This window comes from Sebastes fasciatus, chromosome 16 (assembly GCF_043250625.1).
Source record: "Sebastes fasciatus isolate fSebFas1 chromosome 16, fSebFas1.pri, whole genome shotgun sequence".
NCBI lineage: Eukaryota > Metazoa > Chordata > Actinopteri > Perciformes > Sebastidae > Sebastes > Sebastes fasciatus.
This window is the reverse complement of record NC_133810.1, coordinates 25,318,903-25,345,389: the sequence shown is the minus strand read 5'-3', so window position 1 is coordinate 25,345,389 and position 26,487 is coordinate 25,318,903. Positions and strand designations below refer to the sequence as shown.

The following is a 26,487-nucleotide window of genomic DNA, read 5'->3' as shown; positions in this document are numbered from 1 at the left end:
CCAATAGAGGCAGTATTGAGCACAGCACGGAAATGTAACCTGATGCAGCAACTTTATCAATTCATAATAAAAGACATGTTTGTACCTCAACTTGTAACCCACAGATATAATCGTCCCCTACAAAATACACACACTGCATGCTGTGTCTCCTGACACAGAAGCTCAAATATTCCCTGAAAAGCGTATTTGGGATGCTGTATAATAAATGTGGGTTGCTTTTCTATTCATATTTGCGGTGCTGTATACTGATATTTAGTCGAGTTTATATTTTGGTCTTGGGAAGAATGTGACCAACACAGAATGTAATCACATTGAAGTTTAAGTATTTATTGTGTTTTGATGTAAAATGAAGTGTATTTTTGGGATTCCTATTGTGTTAGTCCACTGTGGAACAGTGTTGGATCCTGTCCTGGCCAGCAGGAGGCAGTAGAGGAGCGTTTGTAACTCAGGGAGTGTCTTTACTCAGGGACTGCTTGCTGAGAGACCTGTCTAACAATAGCATGATGCTTCTGTCTCACCATTTCTCCTGTCTAACAGGACATTTATGTTTGTCTGCTTGTCCTGCAACACCAATGAGCTTATTTACCCTGAGTGTGGCCTGTCCTGTGAGATTTTCTGTTGTTGAAGTTTGTGTTTCTGTAAGTTCTGTCTTTTACCCTCTCTCTTCACAGCGTTTCTAATTAGGAAATACATACTACAAATAAGAGGACCTTTCATAGCATTTGTGTTGCATATAGCAATCAGAAGATAATGCACTGAATGATTCATATGAAAACCTAATGGATTATTACTTAAAGCTACTGCATTCAAGTAAATATCTGAGCATGTGTGTTGGATATATTTATACGCATATCTTGGCAATATATCCTACTTCAAATGTATTTTGTATGCATTACATTTGGCTACATACAACATACATTTCCACAGTTTGTACATAAATGTAGGCTATATTTGTTTAGTAAAAAGGTTTTTATGTAGCTATTTATATAAGTCAAATTGTAAACAAATATGATATTGCAAATATGCTACAATGAAACCCACTGAAAATATGATATCTGTTGGCCTACAGATTGAATTGGATAATGAGAAAGAATACCAAAGGCAATACTGCATTTATTTAGCTCTAATGATGTAGTCACATCAAATGTCACCTTGAATAGGCTACAGTGTAAGTCAACATAAATTGAGTATAACTGAAAAATTATTAATGATTTCTTCCTTTATCTTCTGGTAAATCAACATTTCCCTCTAGCTTGGCATTAGGCTATTGCAGCTTCCCTTAACTCCACCTGCTGCTGGCAGCAACATTTGATCATCAGGCCACTAATCAAAGTGAGCATGGTTGGATTATTGGATTATTCTATTTGATTTGACTGTAATTAAGTGCCGATATCTGTGAGGTGACGTCACAATTCTTGTGGGAATTCTTATGTGCATTGATGTCATGTACGACGTCACAGAAGATGTCAGCAGTCCTACCAGTTATGTTCTGTGTCACGTGTGACGTCACCGGCCTCCCTATATTAGATTAGTATTAGCATTAGTAATAACAGCATACATGATATCTCTGCTTTTTGCCAGCACACTTTGCCAAATGTGTAACGTTATTTTAAAAAGTGTTATATAGGTAAAGCTTGACTCATGCAGAATTGTATCAATACTATACTTGAATGTTTTCTGCATATTTGTGGATCACCTTACACCCGTTTTTGATTATTTGATTATATTTTTATCCAAAGCATCAGTCTGCCACATGGCCTGATTTAGCAGCTGTCATAAAGTCATAAAGAGTTTATGTTTTGATTTGACTCTATAATTACCCAATAGTAATTCCAGGTAATTCTAATACTACAACTTGTCATTATATTGATTTTGCTCATCTTACTTTACTGTTATTTCCTGACAATTTCTGCAAATTACTGCGTAAAATTTTAAAAGGCTATGACGCTCCAACCTGATTCCACACAACAAGTTTTTATGAAATGTCCAGGTTACATCCAGTATAACTGTTGTTTCAACAGCATTTAAATGACTATATTCAAGATTCAAGATTCAAGATGTTTATTGTCACGCCGGTTATACAGGTACAAACGTGTGAAATACTTTTTGCTGGAACCTCCATTAAAATAATAAGTTATATTACAGTTACATTCACATTACAATTATAAAAGGAAATACTTTGTACAAGGGCATATTAAGAACATATACATTAAGAACATAACATAAGATAAGATAAGATAAGATAAGATGAACCTTTATTAATCCCCGGAGGGAAATTCAGGTGTCAAAGCAGCAACATCAGCAAACAGAGTGAAACAAAGGAGAGGTAAAGGTATACACAAATTATAAAAACAATAAATAGAGATATAAAAGATACAGAGTGAATGGGTGAACATAGTGTGTGCAGTCCGTCAATAAATACATGTAATATGTGCATATGTGCAGCCTATAAAGTGATATATAGGATGTAGAGTAATAATGAATACGGTCATTTAATAACCCTGATTCTGGGTCAGAGCTATTCATGATATCATTAAATAATGTAGATGCTGACGTTGAATAAACTATCGCATTTAGCCCAAAATATATCTTATACTGTATATACTGTATATGTTCTTAATATGCCTGTATATATTCTTAATATACTTTCAGATTTCTTCTCCCTGTGTGTCCTGTATGTCGCTCTGTGTCTCACTCAGGGATGCAGGCGTTGGCCCTGACAGACGCCGGCTCTACTACAGACGCAGCTGACCGGCATTCACCTCCTCTCTCTGGGCATGAACGGATCAAGTGTTCATCCATTCTTCCCCCGAAACACTTCATCGTATCTGAAGTTAAGTGGCATGAATAGTAGGGATGCACCGATACCGATCCGAATACGGTTATTTAATAATATTCAGGGCTAGGGTGTGTGCCTTTGTTTTTTCCTTTTTGCGCCACCCGAAACCCTCGTTTTTGGTTATTATAATTCAAACCATTGTATGCTTTATTTTACTTTAATTTCATTCACGGCAATAAAACAAGTGATTGCCTGATAACACCGGCTGTATGTTACTTCCTTCACCCCTACGCCTTAATGTAGTAGGGAGCTCAGCCTTTTGAACATATTCTGTAAACATTGCTAGTAAGAAAGTTTAGAAGTAAAGGTTTTGTAAAATCCCCTGTCCGACCATCATTACCTGGGGACTTGTTTTTCTCTAAGACATTTAATACATTCAGTCATTTTCAGGTAAAGATATCTCCTTCTCACTAAAATCTCTAAATTCATCATTTAATTAAGAGGCGCAGTTCATCTCAAACGAGCTTGATATGTTCCGTGATGTCATGTGTGACGTCATTGGCATCCGTAACCTAGGTTACATAGACGCCGCTTTCCACATTCTGTTCCGTGATGTCATGTGTGACGTCATTAGCATCCGTAACCTAGGTTACATAGACGCCGCTTTCCACATTCTGTTCCGTGATGTCATGTGTGACGTCATTGGCATCCGTAACCTAGGTTACATAGACGCCGCTTTCCACATTCTGTTCCGTGATGTCATGTGTGACGTCATTGGCGTCCGGAACAGAGTTTACCTATAGACCCTGATTTCCACCTTCCGTTAACATCCTCTCTCTCAAAGAGAGGACGGGCTCTGGGAATGCCCCCAAGTCTGTGTTGGATGCTCTGCGACCTGCTCTAGGGCGCGTCCCAACACAGGCTTGGGGGGGAGGTTCCAGAGTTTTTTTGTTTGTTGTTAGTTAGTTAGTTTTGTTAGTTAGTTTGTTGTTAGTTAGTTAGTTTGTTAGTTAGTTTGTTTGTTTGTTAGTTAGTTAGTTTGTTTGTTTGTTTGTTTGTTTGTTTGTTAGTTAGTTTGTTGGTTTGTTTGTTTGTTTGTTTGTTTGTTAGTGTTAGTGTTAGTATTTGTTTCTTTGTCTGTTTGTCTGTTTGTGTGTGTGTTTGTTTGTTTGTTTCTCTCTCTCTCTCTCTTTCTTTCTTTCTTTCTTTCTTTCTCTCTCTCTGTCCTCTCTTTCTCTCTCTTTCTTTCTTTCTCTCTCTCTCTCTCTCTCTCCTCTCTCTCTCTCTCTCTGTGACAACTTTATCAATTCATAAAGTTTTCAGAGAAAAGTAAATAAAAAGCGGGTGTAAGTTGATCCACATGTATGCAGAAAATGTTCAAGTATTGACACAGTTCTGCATGAGTCAAGCTTTACCTATATATACAACTTTTTGTAATAACGTTACACATCTGGCAAAGTGTGCTAAAAGCAGAGATATCATGCTGATATTACTAAAATCTTGCACCATGCAACTCCCACACTGCAAACCAGCCTGTGATCAGCACCACGGACAGCAGCCTAAATGCCAAATTTATCAACGCTAATTTAACAACCTGAACTGGATTTAACTGCAAAATGTTATCCCAGACACAGATTTCAGTAGGTGCACATTTTCCAACATATGAGATGTAACAATAACAGTGCTACAGATTTAAATCCCTGATCCCATAATAATAATAATAACAAAAAAATAATAACAAAAAGAAACCAGTACTCATCCATTAGAAGTTTGTCCTACAAGTCTTATGCTCCGCAAAGTCATTAACAACACTGCTTTAGAACCATGTCCTTTTTAATTGGAATGTCCTGGCCGTGCATGCGACGTGGCACGCTGTTTTAAGCTGAACATTTGTCAGACGCCCAGCTGTTTCTTACATTTCTGTCACTCGCCATGAAATCATGTCAATGGACGAGGAGCTATCTATAAGATACCTCCTCATTTCACTACAAAAACCTTAATAGGGCAGCAGTTAGCTGGAGGGAGATCTCCAGAGAGCTGAAAGTTTCCTACTTCTGTTGACTATGTTGTATGTCATTTCCAGTAAATTTCATAATATTAAACATGTGTTTTCTGTTTGAAAAGAACAAACGAAGAACTTGGCGTTCCTTCAACAGATTTCTCAATGGCGGCCGCGTCACAAACTTTATCATTTGACTGTCACTGACGTCACAATTCTTGTGGGGATTCTTATCTTCCGTGATGTCATGTACGACGTCACAGAGAAGGGTAGCAGTACTACAAGTTATTGGGCGGGTAATATTATATATATATATATATATATATATATATATATATATATATATATAAGAGCTTGACTCTTGCAGAATTGTATCAATGCAATACTTGAAAATGTTCTGCATACATGTGGATCACCTTACACCCGTTTTTGATCTACTTTTCTCTGAAAAAATGATTACCTCTACAGGTTTTTATATTGGTGAAATGTAAAGGAATATGAATAGAAACTGCACTATGGTCTGTTAATTGGTATAGTAACAATATCAACCGAAATATTATCAATATTCATATTTTTGGATACTAGCCATTAATCTGACTACTAGATGTTCTAAGTGTAAGCATTTAGTCCAGGAAATGTTCTTCCCCAAATATCAATCCGATTGAACTTTTCAATAAACATCTTTAGATTCTCAGCTACTGCACTAATGTCACGTGGTGGCCAACAGTCAATAGAGTTGTCTAATAGGTCTCCAATCTTCGATATTTAATCTATCTTTGTTTGTTTTTGGAATTCATGTAATTGCCCCCTGCCTTAATGTAGTAGGGAGCTCAGCCTTTTGAACACATTCTGTAAACATTGCTAGTAAGAAAGTTTAGAAGTAAAGATTTTGTAAAATCCCCTGTCCGACCATCATTACCTGGGGACTTGTTTTTCTCTAAGACATTTAATACATTCAGTCATTTTCAGGTAAAGATATCTCCTTCTCTCTAAAATCTCTAAATTCATCATTTAATTAAGAGGCGCAGTTCATCTCAAACGAGCCTGATATGTTCCGTGATGTCATGTGTGACGTCATTGGCATCCGTAACCTAGGTTACATAGACGCCGCTTTCCACATTCTGTTCCGTGATGTCATGTGTGACGTCATTGGCATCCGTAACCTAGGTTACATAGACCCGCTTTCCACATTGTGTTCCGTGATGTCATGTGTGACGTCATTGGCATCCGTAACCTAGGTTACATAGACGCCGCTTTCCACATTCTGTTCCGTGATGTCATGTGTGACGTCATTGGCATCCGTAACCTAGGTTACATAGACGCCGCTTTCCACATTCTGTTCCGTGATGTCATGTGTGACGTCATTGGCATCCGTAACCTTGGTTACATAGACGCCGCTCTCCACATTCTGTTCCGTGATGTCATGTGTGACGTCATTGGCATCCGTAACCTAGGTTACATAGACGCCGCTTTCCACATTCAGTTCCGTGATGTCATGTGTGACGTCATTGGCGTCCGGAACAGAGTTTACTTATAGACCCTGATTTCCACCTTCCGTTAACATCCTCTCTCTCAAAGAGAGGACGGGCTCTGGGAATGCCCCCAAGTCTGTGTTGGATGCTCTGCGACCTGCTCTAGGGCGCGTCCCAACACAGGCTTGGGGGGGAGGTTCCAGAGTTTTTTTGTTTGTTGTTAGTTAGTTAGTTTGTTTGTTAGTTTGTTGTTAGTTAGTTAGTTTGTTAGTTAGTTTGTTAGTTAGTTTGTTTGCTTGTTAGTTAGTTTGTTGGTTTGTTTGTTTGTTTGTTAGTGTTTGTGTTAGAGTTAGTGTTAGTATTTGTTTGTTTGTCTGTTTGTCTGTTTGTGTGTGTGTTTGTTTGTTTGTTTCTCTCTCTCTCTCTCTCTCTTTCTCTCTCTTTCTTTCTTTCTCTCTCTCTCTCTCCTCGTTTTCTCTCGCTTTCTTTCTTTCTCTCTCCTCTCTCTCTCTCTCTCTCTCTGTGACAACTTTATCAATTCATAAAGTTTTCAGAGAAAAGTAAATAAAAAGCGGGTGTAAGGTGATCCACATGTATGCAGAAAATGTTCAAGTATTGACACAGTTCTGCATGAGTCAAGCTTTACCTATATATACAACTTTTTGTAATAACGTTACACATCTGGCAAAGTGTGCTAAAAGCAGAGATATCATGCTGATATTACTAAAATCTTGCACCATGCAACTCCCACACTGCAAACCAGCCTGTGATCAGCACCACGGACAGCAGCCTAAATGCCAAATTTATCAACGCTAATTTAACAACCTGAACTGGTGTACAGTGCTATAGATTTAAATCCCTGATCCCATAATAATAATAATAACAAAAAAATAATAACAAAAAGAAACCAGTACTCATCCATTAGAAGTTTATCCTACAGGTCTTGTGCTCCGCAAAGTCATTAACAACACTGCTTTAGAACCATGTCCTTTTTAATTGGAATGTCCTGGCCGTGCATGCGACGTGGCACGCTGTTTTAAGCTGAACATTTGTCAGACGCCCAGCTGTTTCTTTTTATTTCTGTCACTCGCCATGAAATCATGTCAATGGACGAGGAGCGGCTGATTGGTGAAGTTGAAATGAGGAGTTATCTGTACGATACCTTCTCATTTCACTACAAAAACCATAATAAGGCATCACAAACTTTATCATTTGACTGAAACTGACGTCACGATTCTTGTGGGGATTCTTATCTTCCGTGATGTCATGTACGACGTCACAGAGAAGGGTGGCAGTACTACAAATTATTGGGCGGGGCTTATGTTCCATGTCATCTGTGACGTCATGTGTGACGTCATGTGTGCTTACCAAAAAGTTTACTTATAGGACCTATTTTCTCTAATCTCTAAACTCTGAACATCTGTCAGACGCCAGAGACAAGGTTTGTGACCTGGAAGCACACCACGTCTACCTCGCCACGGGCAAGTTCCTCTGTTCAACCCGAAAGGTTGAACAGAGGATCCGTGGCGAAACTGCCAGACATGGAGACATATAGTGCTTCACTGGGAGGAAGGCGACCGTCCACAGCCATTGTTTCAGAGTCTACATGCTAGGCATGGGCGACAGCTCCACTGGCAGGTAGGCTCCAGGCGATATTCAGGGGTTCAGAGGCGAGGGGGGGCAGCCCAAGGCTCCAACCCCCCCGAGCAGTTGGGGGTTTGGTACCTTACTCAAGGGCACCAAACCCCCAACCGCTCGGGGGGTTGGTAGCTTGGGCTGTTGGCGCCCCGAGCAGTTGGGGGTTTGGTGCCTTGCTCAAGGGCACTAAACTCCCAACTGCTCAAGGCCCAAAACCTTTTATTTATTTCTGTCAGAGCGTTTTTTATTTTTTTTAATTGTTCTGTCTCAAATACATTTTTTGAGGATTATTACTTTATGCATCATGTAAGCAGCCAGATTACACACAGTATTTAGGCTACAATAGAGGCAGTATTGAGCACAGCATGGAAATGTAACTTGATGCAACAACTTTATCAATTCATAAAGAAAGACATGTTTGTACTTCAACTTGTATTGAAAACGCACACACTGCATGCACTGCAATTAACGGCCTGTTAATTACGTAGTAATGGGAAGAAATTGCCAGGAAATAAAAGTAAAGTAAAATCAGTAAAATCAAAGCAAAGACTGTGTGACTTTATGACAGCTGCTAAATCAGGCTATGTGGCAGATGGATGCTTTGGATAAGAATATGTTATTTTGTTACAGCAATAATTGTTCAGAGAAAAGTAAATCAAAAACGAGTGTAAGGTGATCCACATGTATGCAGAAAATGTTCTATTGACACAGTTCTGCATGAGTCAAGCTTTACCTATATATCAAACTTTTTGTAATAACGTTGCAGATATCATAGATGCTGATATTATACATGCTGATATTACTAACATCTTGGGTGAGGGGGGTTTTCTGTGCTTCTCTGTGCTGCCTGTGATATTCTAGGACACACAGGCCATTTCTTTCACCACCTGTAGGAAATAATCTGTGTAGGTAGCCTATGGAGGACGGAACCTGCCAAAATCTAAAATCAATTAATCAATAAATAAATGACTCAATAAATAATAATAATAATAATATAAAAATCATAATTAAATGTAGAAAAAAATAATATTAAAACGAAATATAGCCATTAATGAGTTGATAAAATTTGACATCAATTTATATTTTTGTTTTAATTAGTTCTCTTTTAAACTTTATTTATCTTTGTATTAATCCTGCTATTTATTTACTCTTGAGTTTAATTTCCCCTTCTATGTATTCAGGAATTTCTTTTTACAATTGTTTTAATTGATTTATTTATTTTTGTATTCATGTATTTATTTATTTGTCTTTAAATGTATGTATTTATTACATTTATGTATTACTGCACGAGTTATTTCCCCAGACTTATTTATTACTGTATTCTTTTTCTTTATACATTTCTTTATACATTTCTTTATAAATTTCTTTATGATTTCTACCTTATTATGCAAATGAGGGGGCTAATTTTTCCAAAAATAATTGCAAAAATAAATAAATTCAAAATAAATAAATAAATACAAATAAATGCAATAGTAATTATATGCATTTAAAAATGTATAAAATCAAACAGAAGAGTAAATGAATAAAGGAAGTAATACTAAGATAAATAAAGAAGCCAATTAAAACTGAAATATCAATTTATCTCGCATTTTACCAATTCATTGATGGCTCCATTTATTTTATTTTTTCTACATTCAATTACATGTTTATTTATTTATTTTTATTTTGGCAGGATCCGTCCATACATTATAGCAAACTCATACTTCTGGTAAATCATTTCAAAATACAACTTGTCCACAGAGGTGTGGTTGCTCGTAGTCACCGCGAGACGGCAGTGTTTCGTCGTGGCAATGATTGGCCATAAACAATAATAACAGGAATAATTTTAGTGTAGTTATTTAAAGCTGAAGAAGGCAAGATTGGAGCAAATATTATTAAAAAAAAGTTGCATTGAATTTTGTTAATAACTATTAAATATCATTCTGGCCTTTTTCTCTGCACCCCCAATTCAGACTGACTGTTGGAAAGTCACAAAACCTAAGCATTGAGAATTGATTTCATTTTTCTGAAATTGGCAAGAATATATAGACTACATTTGTCTGGAACTGTCTTGTCTTTCACATACACATGCCTAAAGGAGATTATTTTATTTATTTATTTTTATTTATTGTTTTAAATGACTCTGTGGCAGCAGGAACAAGAAAATAATCTCCACCTCATCCGTTTAGCAAGGTTTTAAATCTCAGGGGTCTCCCAGCAAAGGACCAAAAGGACAAAAAGATAAGTAAATTAAAAATAATAATAAATAAATAAAAAAAACTAAGTATAAGTTTTTGAATTATATGTAATGACCTCCTGGGAACCGAGTTAAAAAAAAGTCTCTTCCAATTACTTATTTTTGTGATTTCCTTCCTATTTAGGGTTAAAAAGAAAATCTTAACAATTAAGGCTTGTCAAACTTTATTTTTATTGTCCACTGTAGTGGACTACAGGACTATTTCAGTGGGAAAAGACAAAACAAAATGAACAGATTATGGCTGTAGAGTGATATTAAACCAAGAATACATTCAAATTGATTAAAAAAACAAAACACATGCCATATCACTGGAAAGCCCATGATGTCCTCTTTACAATACACCAGGGGTTGATAGAGTAGGTGAAAAGAGTAAGAGGATATGCATGTGGACAAAATGTCCACTACAGAGGACACATGTCAATGGGCTGGGTCTCAGGAGGATATGGGGTCAGGCCTTTTATTTTGAAGGGAAATCAAACAGTCGAGCCGGAAGCTGTAATATTTTGGTGTCACCTTATTGGCTACCGGAGTCGTTGACTTCCGGAAACATTGAGGTTTAGCTCTCTGAATACATCCATGAGGTTCAAACAGAACTGATGAAAATGCGTTCATTTCTACCTGCAGTGGCCGAACAGCTTTTCAGAGATATTCAAAAAACATACCAGGAAACGTCCCAAAGTAAGTGACAGTTGACCTGTTGACAGTTTTAATGGAGAAGTAGCTTTAGCATTCACATGCTAATGTAGCAGGATGCGACCAACTCAGGTGACTTTCTGAGCAAACGTGTCCTTCTCTTTTCTATTAATTACAACGCAATTGTTCATACAATGATTTATAGTAACGTTAATGTAGCATTTGGTAACTGATTAAATGTTGTTCCAGCGTTTTACAACGATGTGATGTCATATTTGGGCTGTAGGGGGCGCTGCTGTAACACACTTCTACTCTAGGCAGCACACTTCTGTTACTATAAACTAGTATAGGCTGACACACCTGAAAAGATAGACCTTTTTCACAGCAGGGAAACTACTGGTGTAATTAATACAATCAACAATTGATCTTCCATTTAGGTGATCACTTCCAGGGTCCTAATCAGGGAATGAAATTAGCACCTGCTACCTGCCAAATAACAAGGTTAATGTTGGCTGTGGCAGGTGTTTTCAGGTCACCTGCCACCATGGTAGACAGGTTTTCATTATATTAAGAAATCTTATTTTTAAAAAGCAATTCTGAAGCCTAAATTAAATATAGGGTAACACTTAATTTTACAGGTCCACAAATTTCATGGTAATTAGGTCATAATTAGCAAGTATTTCTTTGGAATTACTGCCAAATTACCCCAATATTTACCTCAACATTTATAAAAAAAAATTACTACATTATTCAATTATGTTTATAATAAAGTCATTTTTTGATACATTTTGAGGTAAATATTGGGCAGTAATTCCAAAGAAATTTCAAATAGGTAACTTGTTAATTATCACCTAATTACCATGAAATTTGCAGACCTGTAAAATGAAGTGTTACCAAATATAGTCAAGGGTTAAGGTTACATGATATATTCCATAATTCTTCAGTCTGGTACCTCTGACTCAGTGTTTACAATTTTAAAGCGTTCTACCTAGATTTCAGAAGTGGCAGGCAAAAAAATTTAGTGGTCGGTAGACATGTTCAGTGACCTGCCACAGTGGCAGGTGAGGAAAAAGGTTACTTCCAGACCCTGGTCCTGATATAGGCCTTTTTCACAGCAGACATTTTGACTTGTCATAGTTGGAAAGGCTCAGGTGGTAATAATAATAATATTAACAATGGTTCTGTTCTGTTCATGTGACCCAAAAATATTATTTACACCTGTGTTGTGAAATTTTTTTATTGTGCATGCTGGCTCAGTCACTGGGACACTCGGATGGATCTGAGCCATCATTTATGTTATTAGTTGCCATGAAAAAAGGCCTAGTGGTACTTGGTAGTATTATGAACAACATTTCCAACGTGATGAGACTGACATCATTCACATTTCTTACCCATCTTCATCACCAGGCTCTCAAATTAACAGACAACATTACAGTTCTTGAACATTATTTACATATAACACAGTTGTCCCTGATCTGCTTTCATCTGACAAGACATACAATATTTGAATGTTATGCCACAAAAAAACCTACAACAAGGTTTTGTGTATATTGTCCATAAAGGATTACCTCCCGCCAAGCCCTAAATCCCAATGTTGCTCGGTATGCCTGAGTGGACTTTTACTACCACTAGTCAGTGGTTGTGGTTTATTTGTACGTGGCCATTTTTTAACCTACCAAACAGAAGAGCACATAAGCTTTGGCTTTGGGAAGAGCTGGTTTAATTTGAATATTAAAGTCATGCCTAGGGACTTAAAAATACTGCAGGTTTACATACTTGACACAGGCCCAATGCCATCTCAGCAGTTGTCCCTTTTTATTTACCCGTATTATCTGAAACAGTCATTAAACTTGAACCCGCAACTGTTTGGCCATCAGCTTTCCTCTCTGCCCGCCAGACTGTTGCTGTATCACTGGGAGTGGATAGAAAAGTAGCCAGATCCTTTACCAAAAAGTAGCATTACCACAATGTAAAAATATGTAAAGTTGTAAATGTGAAGTTGAATGGAATGAATTGTGCAGTGCTTTGTATTAAAATGCAGTGTAGAATATAATAATGTGTCAGGAGAAAATGCCAAGCACTCATGTCTGGGCATAGTTCTCAAGTGGCTCATAAACATTTTTTATAAAACAAAGTCAAGCTAAACAAGTATACACAAGCAGTAAAGGTTCTGTCTGTGTGTCTAAATATAGTATCTTTACCTCAACATCAAGACAAAGCAAAGTGGTTGCTACTCTGCAGTAAATTGTGGACTTGTCTTCTAAGCAGATTCCAGATACTAGATAGAAATGGATAAAAAAAATGTTTTTAAAGTTTCATCACTTCTGAATCTGTGGAATTGATTTTTTTTGTAAATGCATGCTCTTTTTTTGCAGTTCCTGACGACCTGCTTATTGCGTAAGTATCAATCTTATTATTCCCCTTATTACTCATTCATTTCCATCACAGATGTGTATCACTAAATCTGCCACAAGTTACATTATTTTGCATACTTGTTATTGACTTCAAGGCTATCCATATGTGTAGTTCTCCTCCCCTGTTTGAGTTATGATTCAACTAAAAAAGGTCTGCACATGGCTGAATCTGAGTGGGTGTGAAGTGCAGAAACCACACTGAGGAGGTCGGGGAGGTGTTTTTTACCGTCTGGATTTACCAAAGTGACATAGCACTGAGACACAATGTCATGATGCTGCTTTGTGTCTTTACTGAGGCATTTCCTGGCATAGTGGCTTGAGTTTACTGAGAATGAAGGGGTGCTCACTGTCTGGGTCAACACAGCCACATCCTGTCTGTTTGTCAGGAAGCCTCTGGTTCAGGGGCTCTTCATCATACTCTGTGGTTATTCCCTAGCAGACATCGTTCTATTTTTATATTTACCTCCTGGTTTCTCTTTTCTGCCTCATAGGAAAAATTTAAATTGAAAAACGAACGGTTGAGTGATTGAAGTTTTGTCTGATGTAATGCATCAGGGGATCACTGTTTGTTGCATGAAACATCTATATGACTAGTGCAGTGCCCGTTCAGAGCCTGTGCCCATCCGGAGCGTGTGCCCCTCATATATACATGATGATGTTAGATGATGCTGCTTGCTATAGCGCCACCTATTGGCCAAATGGCACCAAATTTGTCATGGTCAACTTTTTTCGGCTTGGTCCAGAGATGTTTTGTATCAAATTTTGTGACGATTGCTCAAAATGTGTAGAAGGAGCAGCGAAAAATCTGATTTGGACACAATTCAAAATGGGGGGGAAATCAATCTAGACGCAAATGGGCGTGGTTTATGTGGATAGATTTGTCTGGACCCACAAAATCCTGGAATTCATTTTAGACTTGAGACTTGAGTTCATTGTTATAGCGCCACCATTTGGCCAAATTGCACCACATTTGACTCTGCACTCCCTTGGGCCCCTAGCAATACACCCGCCAAGTGTGAAGTAAATCGGATGAGCGGTTCTTGAGATATGCGAAGGACATGCGGAGAGACAGATAGACAGACAGAGATTTCTTGCTTTATAGTTAAGTATGCTTACATGGTATTTTGCAGCCTTTTGCCATAAAATTATATTCTTAGCAAATATATTTTGATTTCAAACCAGTCATAGTTTTAGTAAAGGATAAAAGACTGACGCTGTTACAAAACAGCGACACCTTGGATTATCACACCTCTTTAGTTCGGTAGTGTATTTTCAGTAAATGCCTGATGTTCACATTTAAATACTTCAAGCACTACAAACTGAATAATATTTAATATTTTTGCCATCTGAGGCATGAACTTTAAACATAAGGTGTTGGTGTTAGTCCCTTAAAATTCACTTTACTCCAGACAGACAGTGAAAAAGTGACTGTAAAAGAGGCAGATATGCTGGTTCTTCTACCAAAAGTCCACAGCCCACAGGGGGCTGACAAAACAAATGTAATTGATGAGAAGCTCCACCACAGGCGCTCACACACACACACACACACACACACACACACACACACACACACACACACACACACACACACACAGACACACACAGACTAGTGTGTTCATAAATAAATTGGTCTTTTCTCTAAACATCTACTCAGCAGTTTCTGTATATCTACCAGAGGTGGGACCAAGTCAGTGTTTTGCAAGTCCCAAGTAACTCTCGAGTCTTTGCACTCAAGTTCCAAGTCAAGACAGGCAAGTCCCAAGTCCTAAACTTTGAGTTTTGAGTCTTAAACAAGTCATAATCTCCTAATCACCAAATGTAATGCCAATTTAGCAACAAAGTAATAATGCTGGGAATGAATAGCATTAACGTTAGTTGATTCAGGAAATTAAGGGAATTGAATTTATTTGTGGCACACTTGTTAAATAACGTACTTTTTAGTCTTTGGGCTTGGGGGACGGTATCAAGTGTTTTCAAGTCCAAAGGCCAAGTCCAAGTGAAATCACGAGTCACTAGTGTTGAAGTCCGAGTTGCAAGTCTGTTTTTGATTTATTCAAGTCGAGTCTAAAGTCATCAAATCTGTGACTTGAGTCTGACTCAAATCCAAATGACTTGAGTCCACACCTCTGATGTATATCATATAAAATGTTTTTTATCTGCATAACTTATTGTTTTGCACAAACCACATTTTCAAGTGAACTCGAGTGCAAAAGTACAGGACATGTTGTGGATGTCTGTACGTGTTTCAAACGCCTCTAACGTTTTCTTCCTCGTTTCTGTCAGGCTGAAGTTTGTCTTCGGACCTTGTGCGCTGCAGGCTTTGGACCTTGTTGACCAGCATTCAGTCACCTGTCTGTCGTCACCCAGTGGACGCAAAGCATTCCAGGTTTGTCATTCTTCTGTCAACTCTGAACCGTTACAAACAGTAGCCCTACTTGCACAGTTTATATATATATATACTACAGATTTAATGTTTTGCATTCTAACATTACATCATTACCACAATATAGGCCTGCCCCATTTCGGTCTTAGTCGGCTAAGATTTCTTTAGTCAATTAGTCATTTTTTTAATGCTTTTTTTTCATGCTGAATGACTTATTTACAAGAAACTTATCACCATATCTCTGGTAAACACAAGATTTAAAGAGGTGCTTTTGTGTCATTTTTTTTTTGTGGAGAAACTTAGTTTTAGAGATCTGTCGATTAAATCAACTAATCGATGAGTTGACAAAATCGCATGAGTGCTAGTCGACTAAGAATTTCTTTAGTCGAGTACAGCCTAACCACAATATCTACATTTTCCCACAGCAAAACAATTTCAAACTTGTAGGCACTGCATAAATAGTGTGAGCAGGAGTATTCTCATCCCTCTGAATCCAAATAATGGACGTCAGGATTTTCTGTCCCAAAACCTCGTCGATTGCATATTAACGTAGTCTTCTGGTAACCCAGGGTTTATTGATGTTGTGTTTTTCCAAAGTGAAATATTTCACTTGTGTTTTCCCTCCAAAAGAGCACATAATCAGTTTAAAGGAACAGTGTGTAACATTTCAGGGGATCTATTAGCAGAAATGGAATATAATAATCATAACTATGTTTTCATCAGTGTATAATCACCTGAAACTAAGAATCGTTGTGTTTTCGTTAGCTTAGAATGAGCCCTTCATATCTACATTGGGAACGGGTCCTCTTCACGGAGTCGGCCATGTTGCTCCGCCATGTTTCTACAGTAGCCCAGAATAGATGAACCAAACCCTGGCTCCAGAGAGAGCCTTTCATGTTTTTACGTTACCTGAAGACCACCGTAGTCCTCTGACAAGCTTGTGAAGCTGCGGTAACGTGAGCTGCAAAGTGCAAAACCGTGATACCGCCAGCCGTCATATGACTTCCATTGCTCCTAAAGTAGTGATGTTATGGTAAGGATGGCCTCTGAGCGAGATGAATAGTGTTATCATAGTTTTGCTCTTTGGAACTGAGAACTCAACTTGCAGTGTTGTATCTCTAAATATACTGTGATATGATCTTCTGCCCTGTAAGGCACTTTTCTGTCAAAATCCACTCAATCAGCTGATCTTTCATGAGTCAAAACATTTTAGATCACAGTTCAGGACCACGATGGCTTTGCACCAAGTAAAAAAGGACATGAGTTGATTAAGTTGTTGAAGAAAAGCTGTGACTTGTTTTGGATCTGGTATTTTTTAGCCTGCAGGTTTTGATTCAGGGTGTTTTAAAGAAAGCAGAAATCAATTCCTCTGTCAGTTGTTAGATCTTGATTTAATGAACCCTTTTCATCCTGTGGCACATCCATTAGTCAAGTCCCGGCATGGCCCACACAAATACACACTACACTATTGTGTGCTAATTAAATGCCAAGCTAATCCTGGCATGTGATATTTTCTAATTGTATAATAGAGGCTCTGAGAGGTGGATTCTTACAGTGACTCTCTAAGATCACGATACAAGGTGTTACGTAACTTGCTCTGGTTTTATGTTTGACATTTTGTTAATACTTCAGTGGATTACAGTATATTATAATACCTCATCACAACTGCCCAGAGTGACCTCTTTTAATTGCTTGTGTTGGTTTATTACAGTATTGCTGTTGCTGATTCCAGCTTCTCATACATGAGGATTTGCTTCTTGTCTTCGTCTTATATGATGATAAATTAAACATGTTTTGTTTTGGACTGAAAATAATTAAAAATACATGCTATTACATGCCGTACTCTGAGAACTGACCCGAGCCATCCTGTCCTCAAAGTTAAATGTTAATCTCAGTATGACGTAGAGTGACCCGCGATGGGACAAACAAGGCAGTCCGCTGAGGTTGCGGTCATTGTGGCCCAAATTTCCTGTAAACTCCTCCAGGCCCCTGCAAAAACAGCTTTTATGAAAGGAACTATAAAGTACAATGCAGCTAAATAAAGACACGGCCTCTGTTCTGTTGGGACAATTGTTGGTGTCTCAACTGTTTCACTAATTTAACCCCAAGGCCACCTGACATTTGTGGTCCAGAAGTATTGGAGCGTAATAATGTGATAGTCTATTTTTATTCTCTTATCTTCTGGAAAAATGTCATCTTGATCTCTGTATTCTCTGAGAACAACTCTGGTGCACAATAAGAGATTTATGGACTGTTTTTGTTCTGTTTTGAAAAGAAACATTCACAGCACACATCATATACATTTAACTTATATTTGATTAATTTGTCAGATTTCCCAAATATGTTTAGCGCTCTGTGATATTTACATTTTGAAACATTGAGGTCTGTGATTCCAAAAACATCTTGTTTGTACTAACTGAGGTTTTAACGGTATATTCAGTCAGTCATAGAGCAGCATTGATTCGTCGGTCAAAGAAAACTAATCTGCAATGTATCGCTATTGCTGGTTCCAGCTTCTTAAACATGAGGATTTGCTTCTTGTCTTTGTCATATATAATGATAAATAAAATATGTTTCACAAGCAGTTAAAAGAGGTGACTTTTGGCAAAGACAGTCGACATCGATTAATTGAAACTGTCCGATTAATCAATTATGAAAATATTTGTTAGTGGCAGACCTAGTCTGTCAGACATTTAATGCTTGCAATGCTTCATGGCATTATTTTGTAGGTTGAGAACAAATAAATAATTAGCTAGATGCAATATCTTGCAAACTCTAGTGTTCAGAGGAAGTGTGTGTCTTGCTCGTTAGACTCTTTGCATGTGTCTGAACCTGTGGGAATGTCACACATTTCTCACACTCAGCTTTATTGTCTCGCTGTTTACTTGCTGCTCTGCAACACTTCAGTTTAGACATCACTCATCACAATCACACATACAAGCGCAGGCTGCCACTCACACACAGCTGTAGATTAATGGTGGGATAAACAGCTTGCCTGGCGCTGTCTGATGAAAGAATCTACCTACCAGCACTTCTAAAGCTAATTTACTAACACGTAATATGTAGTCTGTTTAATCCGTATTTGAAGTGTAAAAACGACACGTTGTGGTTTTGCAATGTTTTTTTTTTCGCTGGCCTATTTCTCAGCCGGGCCCGGTGACTTCCTGGAGTCTCCACCAGTTGCCTGGCAACTGGGCCCATAAACTTGTCATTTGTACTCTTTGGGGTTTTGTACGGATTAAAAAAAAACTATACATAAGGCGTTAAGTAGTGATCTTTAATGGAGCTGGGAGTATTTTGTTACCTTCAGACTGACTATTATCTTCATTGTTGATTAATCTGTCGATTATTTACTTGATTAATCGATTAGTTGTTTGTGTGAAGAAAGAAACCAGAACATATTCACATTTAAGAAGCTGGAATCAGAGAATTTAAAAAAATAGTTGGCGTATAATTAAATAGTTGACAACTCATGGATTAATTGATTAATCGTTGCAGCTCTACTTCAGACTGAGCAAGGCTAGCTGTTTCAACCTGTTTGCAGTCTTTATGCTACAATAAGCCGGCCGCTGGCTGTAGCTTCATATTTACTTTACTGATATGAGAGTGGCATTGATCTTCTTATCGAAAAAGAAGATCAAGAAAGCGATTAAGGGCATTTCCAATATGTCAAATTATTCCTTTAAATTAAACCCTACAGCAGATCATCCAGTCTATCAAATGTATGACGACATGTAACAGAACATGTCTTTTAAATAATCCAGAATATTAAAATATAATAACTTGTTGTTTTCAAGGGGCAGATTTGTAATATCTCAGACTAACACAGCCCAGCATTGTTGGCTGTAATGGATCATAATATAACGGACAGCTTTGAGTAATTAGAGTGTTTTTCCTGTCGAGCTACTCAGATTTGTCCAAGTTAAACATTCCTGTTGCTTTTCCATCGACCTGCAGTTACAGGTTTGGGCATAGTAGCGTTACCTCATGCGGTAATGCACATGACTTCACGGGGAAGTTTTACAACATAAACAGTGTGTTGATAATCCCGTAACGTTCTTCTCTCTCTTTGTCATAGATCTTGGAAGAGGTTTATTTTGTGGCATTAGCAGTAGTGAGTGTTGCTGCTGTGATCTTGGCAGGTCTGTTTTATGTTTTAACCATTAGTGATGCATTGGGTGAGACTTTAGTTTACACAGTGTCTGTTCAAATGCGGTCTCAAAGCCATGCCACAAATATTTAGCTTACCCTGCTCTCTGACTCTCTCGAGTTAAACTTGGCAGTGAGTGCTTCAGTAAGCAGCTGATGAAAACCAACCGGACTCTTCCCACCTAAATATCTGAAAACCAGAACATGGCTGGCACGGCATTATAATTTAAGTTCTGGCTAAATGTAATCATAGCAGGTCTCTGACTTTTAAGAACTAAAATGTTGGAGGAAAGGAGGTGTAGATGCCAACCTGAGGGTCAGGCTATATGTTTCCCCTAAGGGGTAGACCATATTTGGGCAGCTTGTGACAGCACTGTGAGTTTAGACGAATGATGTTAAACATCTGGAAGAGAGTGAAAGCAGTGACGACATTCTGAGGAGAAGTGACTCACTTTAAAAAACAGACCCCACCGCTCTTATCAAGAGTTCATAAGAATTCCCTTTGTGACGTAGAGAGGATGTGAGAGCAGATTTCTATCATCACATCGTAAAAAGTAATGTTAACAAAGCAGAAATTATTTTCCTCAAATGGTTTCCAGAAAATCATCACACCCATATTTATTAATAAAACTATTTTCTTAGAGAACATTGAGTGTTGAGTTTACTGGAAGTATCATGACTTGCGTGCTAGTTGGACTCAGAGATGCTGAAATAGTTTTAGAAATCAACAAATTCCCCCCCTTTTTTGTCATTTCCTGTTAATATGTTGTTTCCGTGGGGCACAGTTGAGTTTCTCATGTCTTCAAGGTTATTTGGTCTCCTCCAGTCTTCCCTCAAAAGGAATGAATAAGTCATGAGAGCATGGCATTTCACTGGTGGGATTTTTCACCTTATCTCATTGATAACGTTCAGTGACCTTTTCATAGTTGATGTTGGGAAACAGAAGTAGTGAGTAATGTATTCTCAACGCTGATGAAGCTCCAACTGCATGTCAGCAAACTCTCTGTGGATGACGGTGTTCAGTCTTTTACGCAACAAAATATTGAGGTTGCTGTTGAGGACAGTAGTGCTGAAACAGTTGAGTTAATTGACATTATTCAACTATTTTAATAATTGATTAATTAATCATTAGATTCAGGCAAAGGTGCCAAACATTTGCCCGCACCAGCTTCATCAAATGAGAGGATTTGCTCTGTTTTGTATAACTGTAAATTGAATATCTCTGGGTTTTGGACTGTTGGTTGAACAAACGAGCAATCTGAAGACTTTTGACATCATACTCTTTAGACCATGCCTATTCAATTGGTGAGCTGTGGGTTGAATCTGGCCCTTTAACGACCTCATTCCAGCCCTTTGATCATTTATGAATATGGAAAAAAGTATTTTTTATTTTGTTTTTTCCAATAAGAGAGCTTATTCACGTTCATCAACGTTACCACTCACGTTATTGATAATGTTACAGACAGTCATTTTTATACGTGTTTTATGCCTCTGCGACGGCTGTGGCCGGAGAAATTATGTTTTCAGGTTGTCTGTTGATACATACATCCATACGTATGTCCATACGTACATCCGGTCCATTCTCGTGAACGCGATATCTCAGGAATCCCTGGAGGCAATATCTTCAAATTTGGCACAAACGTCCATTTGGACTCAAGGATGAAATGATTAAACTTTGGTGGTCAAAGGTCACTGTGACATCACAAAACATGTTTTTGGCCATAACTCAATTTCACACTAATGTCTAATAAGATAAAATGATGAAGTGACGACATTTTGGACAGACATGGATGTAAACTTGACTGGATGGAGGAGAGGCGGTAATTCTAGTGATATAAATAACCTGCCAACATTCTAGGTTTATGGGTGTTTACGTTGTCTGATTATGAGAAGACCATCATTTTACTAGTAGGCTAATCAGACCATTCATTAGTTATGTCTTGTTGAGCACATAAATACTTATTTTGTTGAAAAGTTTTAACCCAGGCTCTTTAAGCAGAGTGAATTTAGGAGAGTCAAACATAGAACAATGTTAAATGCAACACTGTGTTTAGTAAAACAATAACCTACTAAGATTAAAAAATGTGTATTGTTTTCACATTTACATTCCTAGCTCTGCAGATCAAACACAAATGTCCAGCCTCTTGGTAATTCATTGTTTTTCAAAACTGGCCCTTCTAAAAAAAAGTAATTGAATAGGCCAGCTGTAGACTAAAATAACTGATCTTCACCCGACAGTACAGTTGCCGGATACAGGAGATTAAAAAATTACAGCTACGAGTACTTTTTCTGTTCCTCAGATCATGTTTGACATTGCTTCTCATCAGTTATCTTGTTCGTCTGTGGCCAACAGGAAAAAAAAGACTTGATAAGGTGGTGAAAGTTGTGGTTGTGATGATGCTGTGTTAATGTGAGTGGTGTTGGTTGTAAGGAGAGGCAGCTGAACGAGCTCTCAAATGTATTTTATCCATTTTCCAGTGGGATTAGCAAAACCATTCTCCTGACGGGCATGTAAAACAAACTTTATGTGGCATGGGAAGAAGGCTTTTTAGCACTTGATGTAGTTCATCAGCACGCACAAGAAGAGACAGACTGTTCTTGAAGCTCTTTGATACTGTATTAATCAGCCACAGACTTCATACAGTATGCTGAACTACAGATACAGGGGTTGTTATCTCAAGTCCGACTTCTCAGAGCTTTAAATTTCCCTGAAGTCTTGTTTGTGGTGTGGAAGCAGTTGGACAGAAGGCCATCCAAAGTCCTGGCTCTCTGGCTCATGGCTGCTTCCTGAACAGTATTCCCGTGAGAGCCAGCATTTTCGGGCAGAGACGGGAGCCAGAGCTGTGCTGAGGCTTTAACTCTCACCGCTCCTTCTGCAGTGACTGAATGGCAGATCTTGATGTATAGTGTCGTTTTGAGGAAACCCTGGATACCTGCCAGGCGGTTTGTGGTGCGTGTTGAGGATGTCAGCAGCCAGCTTTTGCAGTGTGAGCTGCAGCAGAGCCACATAATCAATGATGACAGCATACAACAAAAAGGGCCCAAGTGTGAGCAGGTTTTCAATAAACTTGGCTCTTTAGAAACCGTAGAGGTCCTTGGCCTGGTCTCCACAGTTGTACTGTTTCTATCGCGATCCTGCTGTGTATGGTGCTTTATTCATCTTTACCGAGGTACTTCAAGTCCATGTAATTGTCTCTTTTGTGCCTCATTCATAATGAAGTGTCACGTTGAAGAAACGGGAGGTTTTTGCTTTTGTAGGTCACAGAGGAAAGGTGATTTATCGACGCTCTGGAGAATAATGGAGCCTGCTCTGCCTTCTTGGGAGGCATTAGTTATTGTGAAGTGTCAGGCTAATCCACCGACTTAATGTCCTCGTGTGTCATGTGCATGAGGACGAGACTTAAATCACTGTCTATATGTTTGGGAGTGAGCGCCAGCATCGTGGACAGGATGTCCTGTCAGCTGAGGCCATTAGACACCAGCATACGTGTTGTTTAAAAATGCATCGTTTCTATCTAGTCTCCTCCAAATAACTAATGTGAAATGATGATGATGATGATGATGATGGTGGAAGCAGTTTCACCTTCAACCCAACCACCACTTCTGTCACTTCTATGAAACTTATAAAAAGGAGAGTCCACCCAAAAACAGAATTGAAGTAGAGGGGTAGTCCAGTGATTTTTGGACTGTAAAATCAGTTTCTAAAAAGGACTCTACAAGCTGGAAATCACAGCATAAAGACTTGAAAACCATGATGTCTTCAGGTGACATTAGCTGGTGTTGTGTTACGGAAAACAGTGAAAGACTCTGTTGACTTTGAGATATTCCACCCATATCAGTTTATTTGAAGGGTTGGCTTACAGCTGTGAATTAGAAGATATGCCTATAGCCCAGACCGCTGTCATAATGTGTTTGATTTCACACATGAAGCAGCTGCAGGGCTTGTCTCTACAGTAGATGACATCATCACTGGTCTTGCCTCTCTGCTGTGTAACTTAAGGACAAAAAGGTTCAAATTCAAAAGTATAGAGTTATAGAAATTATATGAAAATTGAATAAAGAAACATCGCAAAAGATTTGTTTTCATTTTGACATTTGAGTTTGTTTGTTTTTTGACTGTTGGTCAATGTCAAGTCTGCATGATTCTATGCACTGTGATTCAATGTTGAAAAAAACAACCCACAAGGATCAATAACTAGATTTAGTGTGACAATCAATGAGAGATGGAGGAGAAAAGAGATGTACTCAGAAATATATCCACATGTGCACTACTCTTGTTCTCTGAGCTCAGCCAGTCATGTCTGGACTAGTTGGAGGACATTTGGGATCCAGGGAAGAGCTTGTTTTCCTTCATGCCTTTTACTTTCTCCACTGCTCCTCAGCTGCACTGCTCGTAACCGGCAGCCAATAAAAACAGCAGTGTGCTCATACTTGATTAGTGAACCTCCTCCCTCATAAAGAAACAACCCACACTTGTCTCTGTGTGAGATGTGTGATCTTTCAAATGAGGTCAATACAGGCATTGCCACATTTTTAAATGTACTTTGCATGAATCTGTTGCAGGTAATGGGAGGCTCGGGTTGTTTGTACACCTGCTTTGTGTCCTGTCACTACTGCCCGTGCCCGGCCTTCGCCTACACAGTGCTCCGCAGAAACGAGGGCCCGCTGGTGAGTCTCAGACAAACAAACACAGGTTGGGCTGCAGATCAAAGGTCAACACTTACAAATAAAGGTCTGGCACTGAATGCTTATTGAGATTTTTCTTCTTCTTTACATAAACTTTGATCAGTTTATGATTTAAATCATTTTGCTACTTTTAGATCGTTGTTTTGTTTCTGTTGTTAAATGAAAGAAAGTGTTTTGTAGAAGAACTTGTTTCAAAGTGAGGTATCACAAAAAGTGTCATGAGGTCAAATATCAAATATTCAGTTTCACTGGGGGAATACGTCACAGTACAGACGCTAAAAACACTCTAACTTCCGTTTCACTGCGACTTTAAAATCACATTTAGCCTTTGTTGATACTTCATGATAGATAATAGTGTTCATCTTCACTAAAAAGAGCACTGTCCTTTACTGCCTTATCTAATATTTGATATTCATGTTCATCCCCAATGTTCAATTATAGTAGCTTATATAAGAATATAAGAATAGGACTGTGAAAAATGTAGATTAAATCTTTTTTCAGAAAAACATGCTTTTTTAAACATGCTCCACTCATCAGAAAGTAGGTTAGTCTTTATGTAGCCTGAGCGGGAAACCCCAGAAACCTCGAATAAACCCGCCACATATAGATGGTACACAGTGTATGCAGCAGCATATTTACATGCAGATACATGGAAGCCGTTTCACAGCCATTGTGTCTTGTCGGTCAGCCGTGTATCCTGGAGAAAACCAGTTAAAAAGTGAGACAAAGCCCACGTTGAAATGTGTGTCGCAGATGTATTGTGGTCAGGGCATGTTCTTGTCTGGTCACTGAGGGGTGTCTCCGCTCTGACTGGCTGTTGCTCTAAAAAAATCTGCAAGCAAACTCCCTCCGCTCCGGCTTTGTGTATCGGGAAAACTCGGTTCCCTGGAGGATGCGGCTAAAATCAGTGTGAGAAACAAGAGAGCTGTAACAGACCGTGGAGACTCCCCTTGAGCACATCAGCACCACTGATCTCATTCCTCATGAAAACGCACTAAAGACAGAAAAATAAAACCGCTCACTGCCTCATCAAAACTCTCCTGCAACATTTTCTATCCAGCTATATAAAAGCTGTAAGATGGTGAGGCTCATGGTGGATCAGACTTTAACATAACTCTCCAATCAAAAAGTCAAAATATGCGGCCCTCAAGAGACTGTGAGTTTTGACCATGCAGTCTGCAGTCCTCCCCCGCTGGAGCCACTCTGTTCATTCAGGGGTCTATATATTCCAAAACAACTGGATATGGCTAGACGAGGTCCATACGGCTCTGACAAGTAGGTCAGAAGACAGATAAAGGAGCTTTCCCACCAACAGCAGACAGTCATGTGCTAATAAACATGAGACGACAGGAGAAGCTAGTAAACAAACTTCTGTTTGTCCTTTTCACCACCCTATGGCTCATTTGTTTATGGAGAAACGCTAATCCACAGGCTGGAAAGTGTGGAGGAAATCTCATTTATAATGCATGGAATAGGCTGAGGGTGAAAACAAGTCAATGATTCACATGTTAGTGTTGATAGTAATGAGAGGAGCGTCTGAATGTGTTCAGTGACACACATTTAGTTACACAACTTACGTCTTATTCGTCACGCAAACACTCCATTTGGAAAATAATACACACTCGTAAACCTTCTTAATCACTGTGCTTTTCATTTTTAGAAATGTTTATAATTTGGTATAAATATTAGAAATTGTTCTGGCATTTCCTTTGTGACTAGTCACTATTCTTGGATTGAAGTTTACTCAGTGGGGAATTTCCAGCAGGTCAGAGCCAAGCGGCTCCTCTCTAGTCTGTTGTTTACATGAGATCTTTGAATTTGAATTATTGAAGCGTCATCAGGGCCTCGTATCTGTGTCCTTAATCACATCGGTTACCCATGTTCCCGTACTGAATCAGTGTCTGCGCTCTTTTCTCTGCAGTGCAAACACATCCTGGCTGTCTACCTGTGTCAGGCCATGAGTGTGACTCAGCAGGAGAGCGTGTCTGATCAACAGATGTCCATGCTGCTCAGTGGGACAGCAGAGCCGTGACACCCAGGTATGTTGAGTACCGCAGGTGCACCACCACCACACCCTCGCGGACCCTCTCGGACGAGA

The 26,487-nt window shown here is 38.7% G+C and overlaps 1 protein-coding gene and 1 long non-coding RNA gene across 2 annotated transcripts in view; both read left to right on the top strand.

The window, feature by feature from the left end:
• The first annotated feature begins 6,361 nt into the window (after positions 1 to 6,361).
• LOC141753146 (uncharacterized) lies at positions 6,362 to 6,921 on the top strand. Its single transcript, XR_012590397.1, has 2 exons — positions 6,362 to 6,466; positions 6,522 to 6,921. It is a non-coding gene; the product is annotated as an uncharacterized LOC141753146 (long non-coding RNA).
• A 3,700-nt stretch (positions 6,922 to 10,621) lies between these two features.
• Positions 10,622 to 26,487, top strand: part of zswim7 (zinc finger, SWIM-type containing 7) — an 18,380-nt gene continuing 2,514 nt past the window's right edge. The window contains exons 1-5 of the mRNA XM_074610383.1: positions 10,622 to 10,802; positions 13,133 to 13,154; positions 15,455 to 15,557; positions 24,267 to 24,371; positions 26,311 to 26,428. Of these exons, the coding sequence (XP_074466484.1) occupies positions 10,721 to 10,802; positions 13,133 to 13,154; positions 15,455 to 15,557; positions 24,267 to 24,371; positions 26,311 to 26,421 (423 nt within the window). The 5' untranslated portion in view covers positions 10,622 to 10,720 and the 3' untranslated portion in view covers positions 26,422 to 26,428. The remainder of the gene's footprint in view (positions 10,803 to 13,132; positions 13,155 to 15,454; positions 15,558 to 24,266; positions 24,372 to 26,310; positions 26,429 to 26,487) is intronic.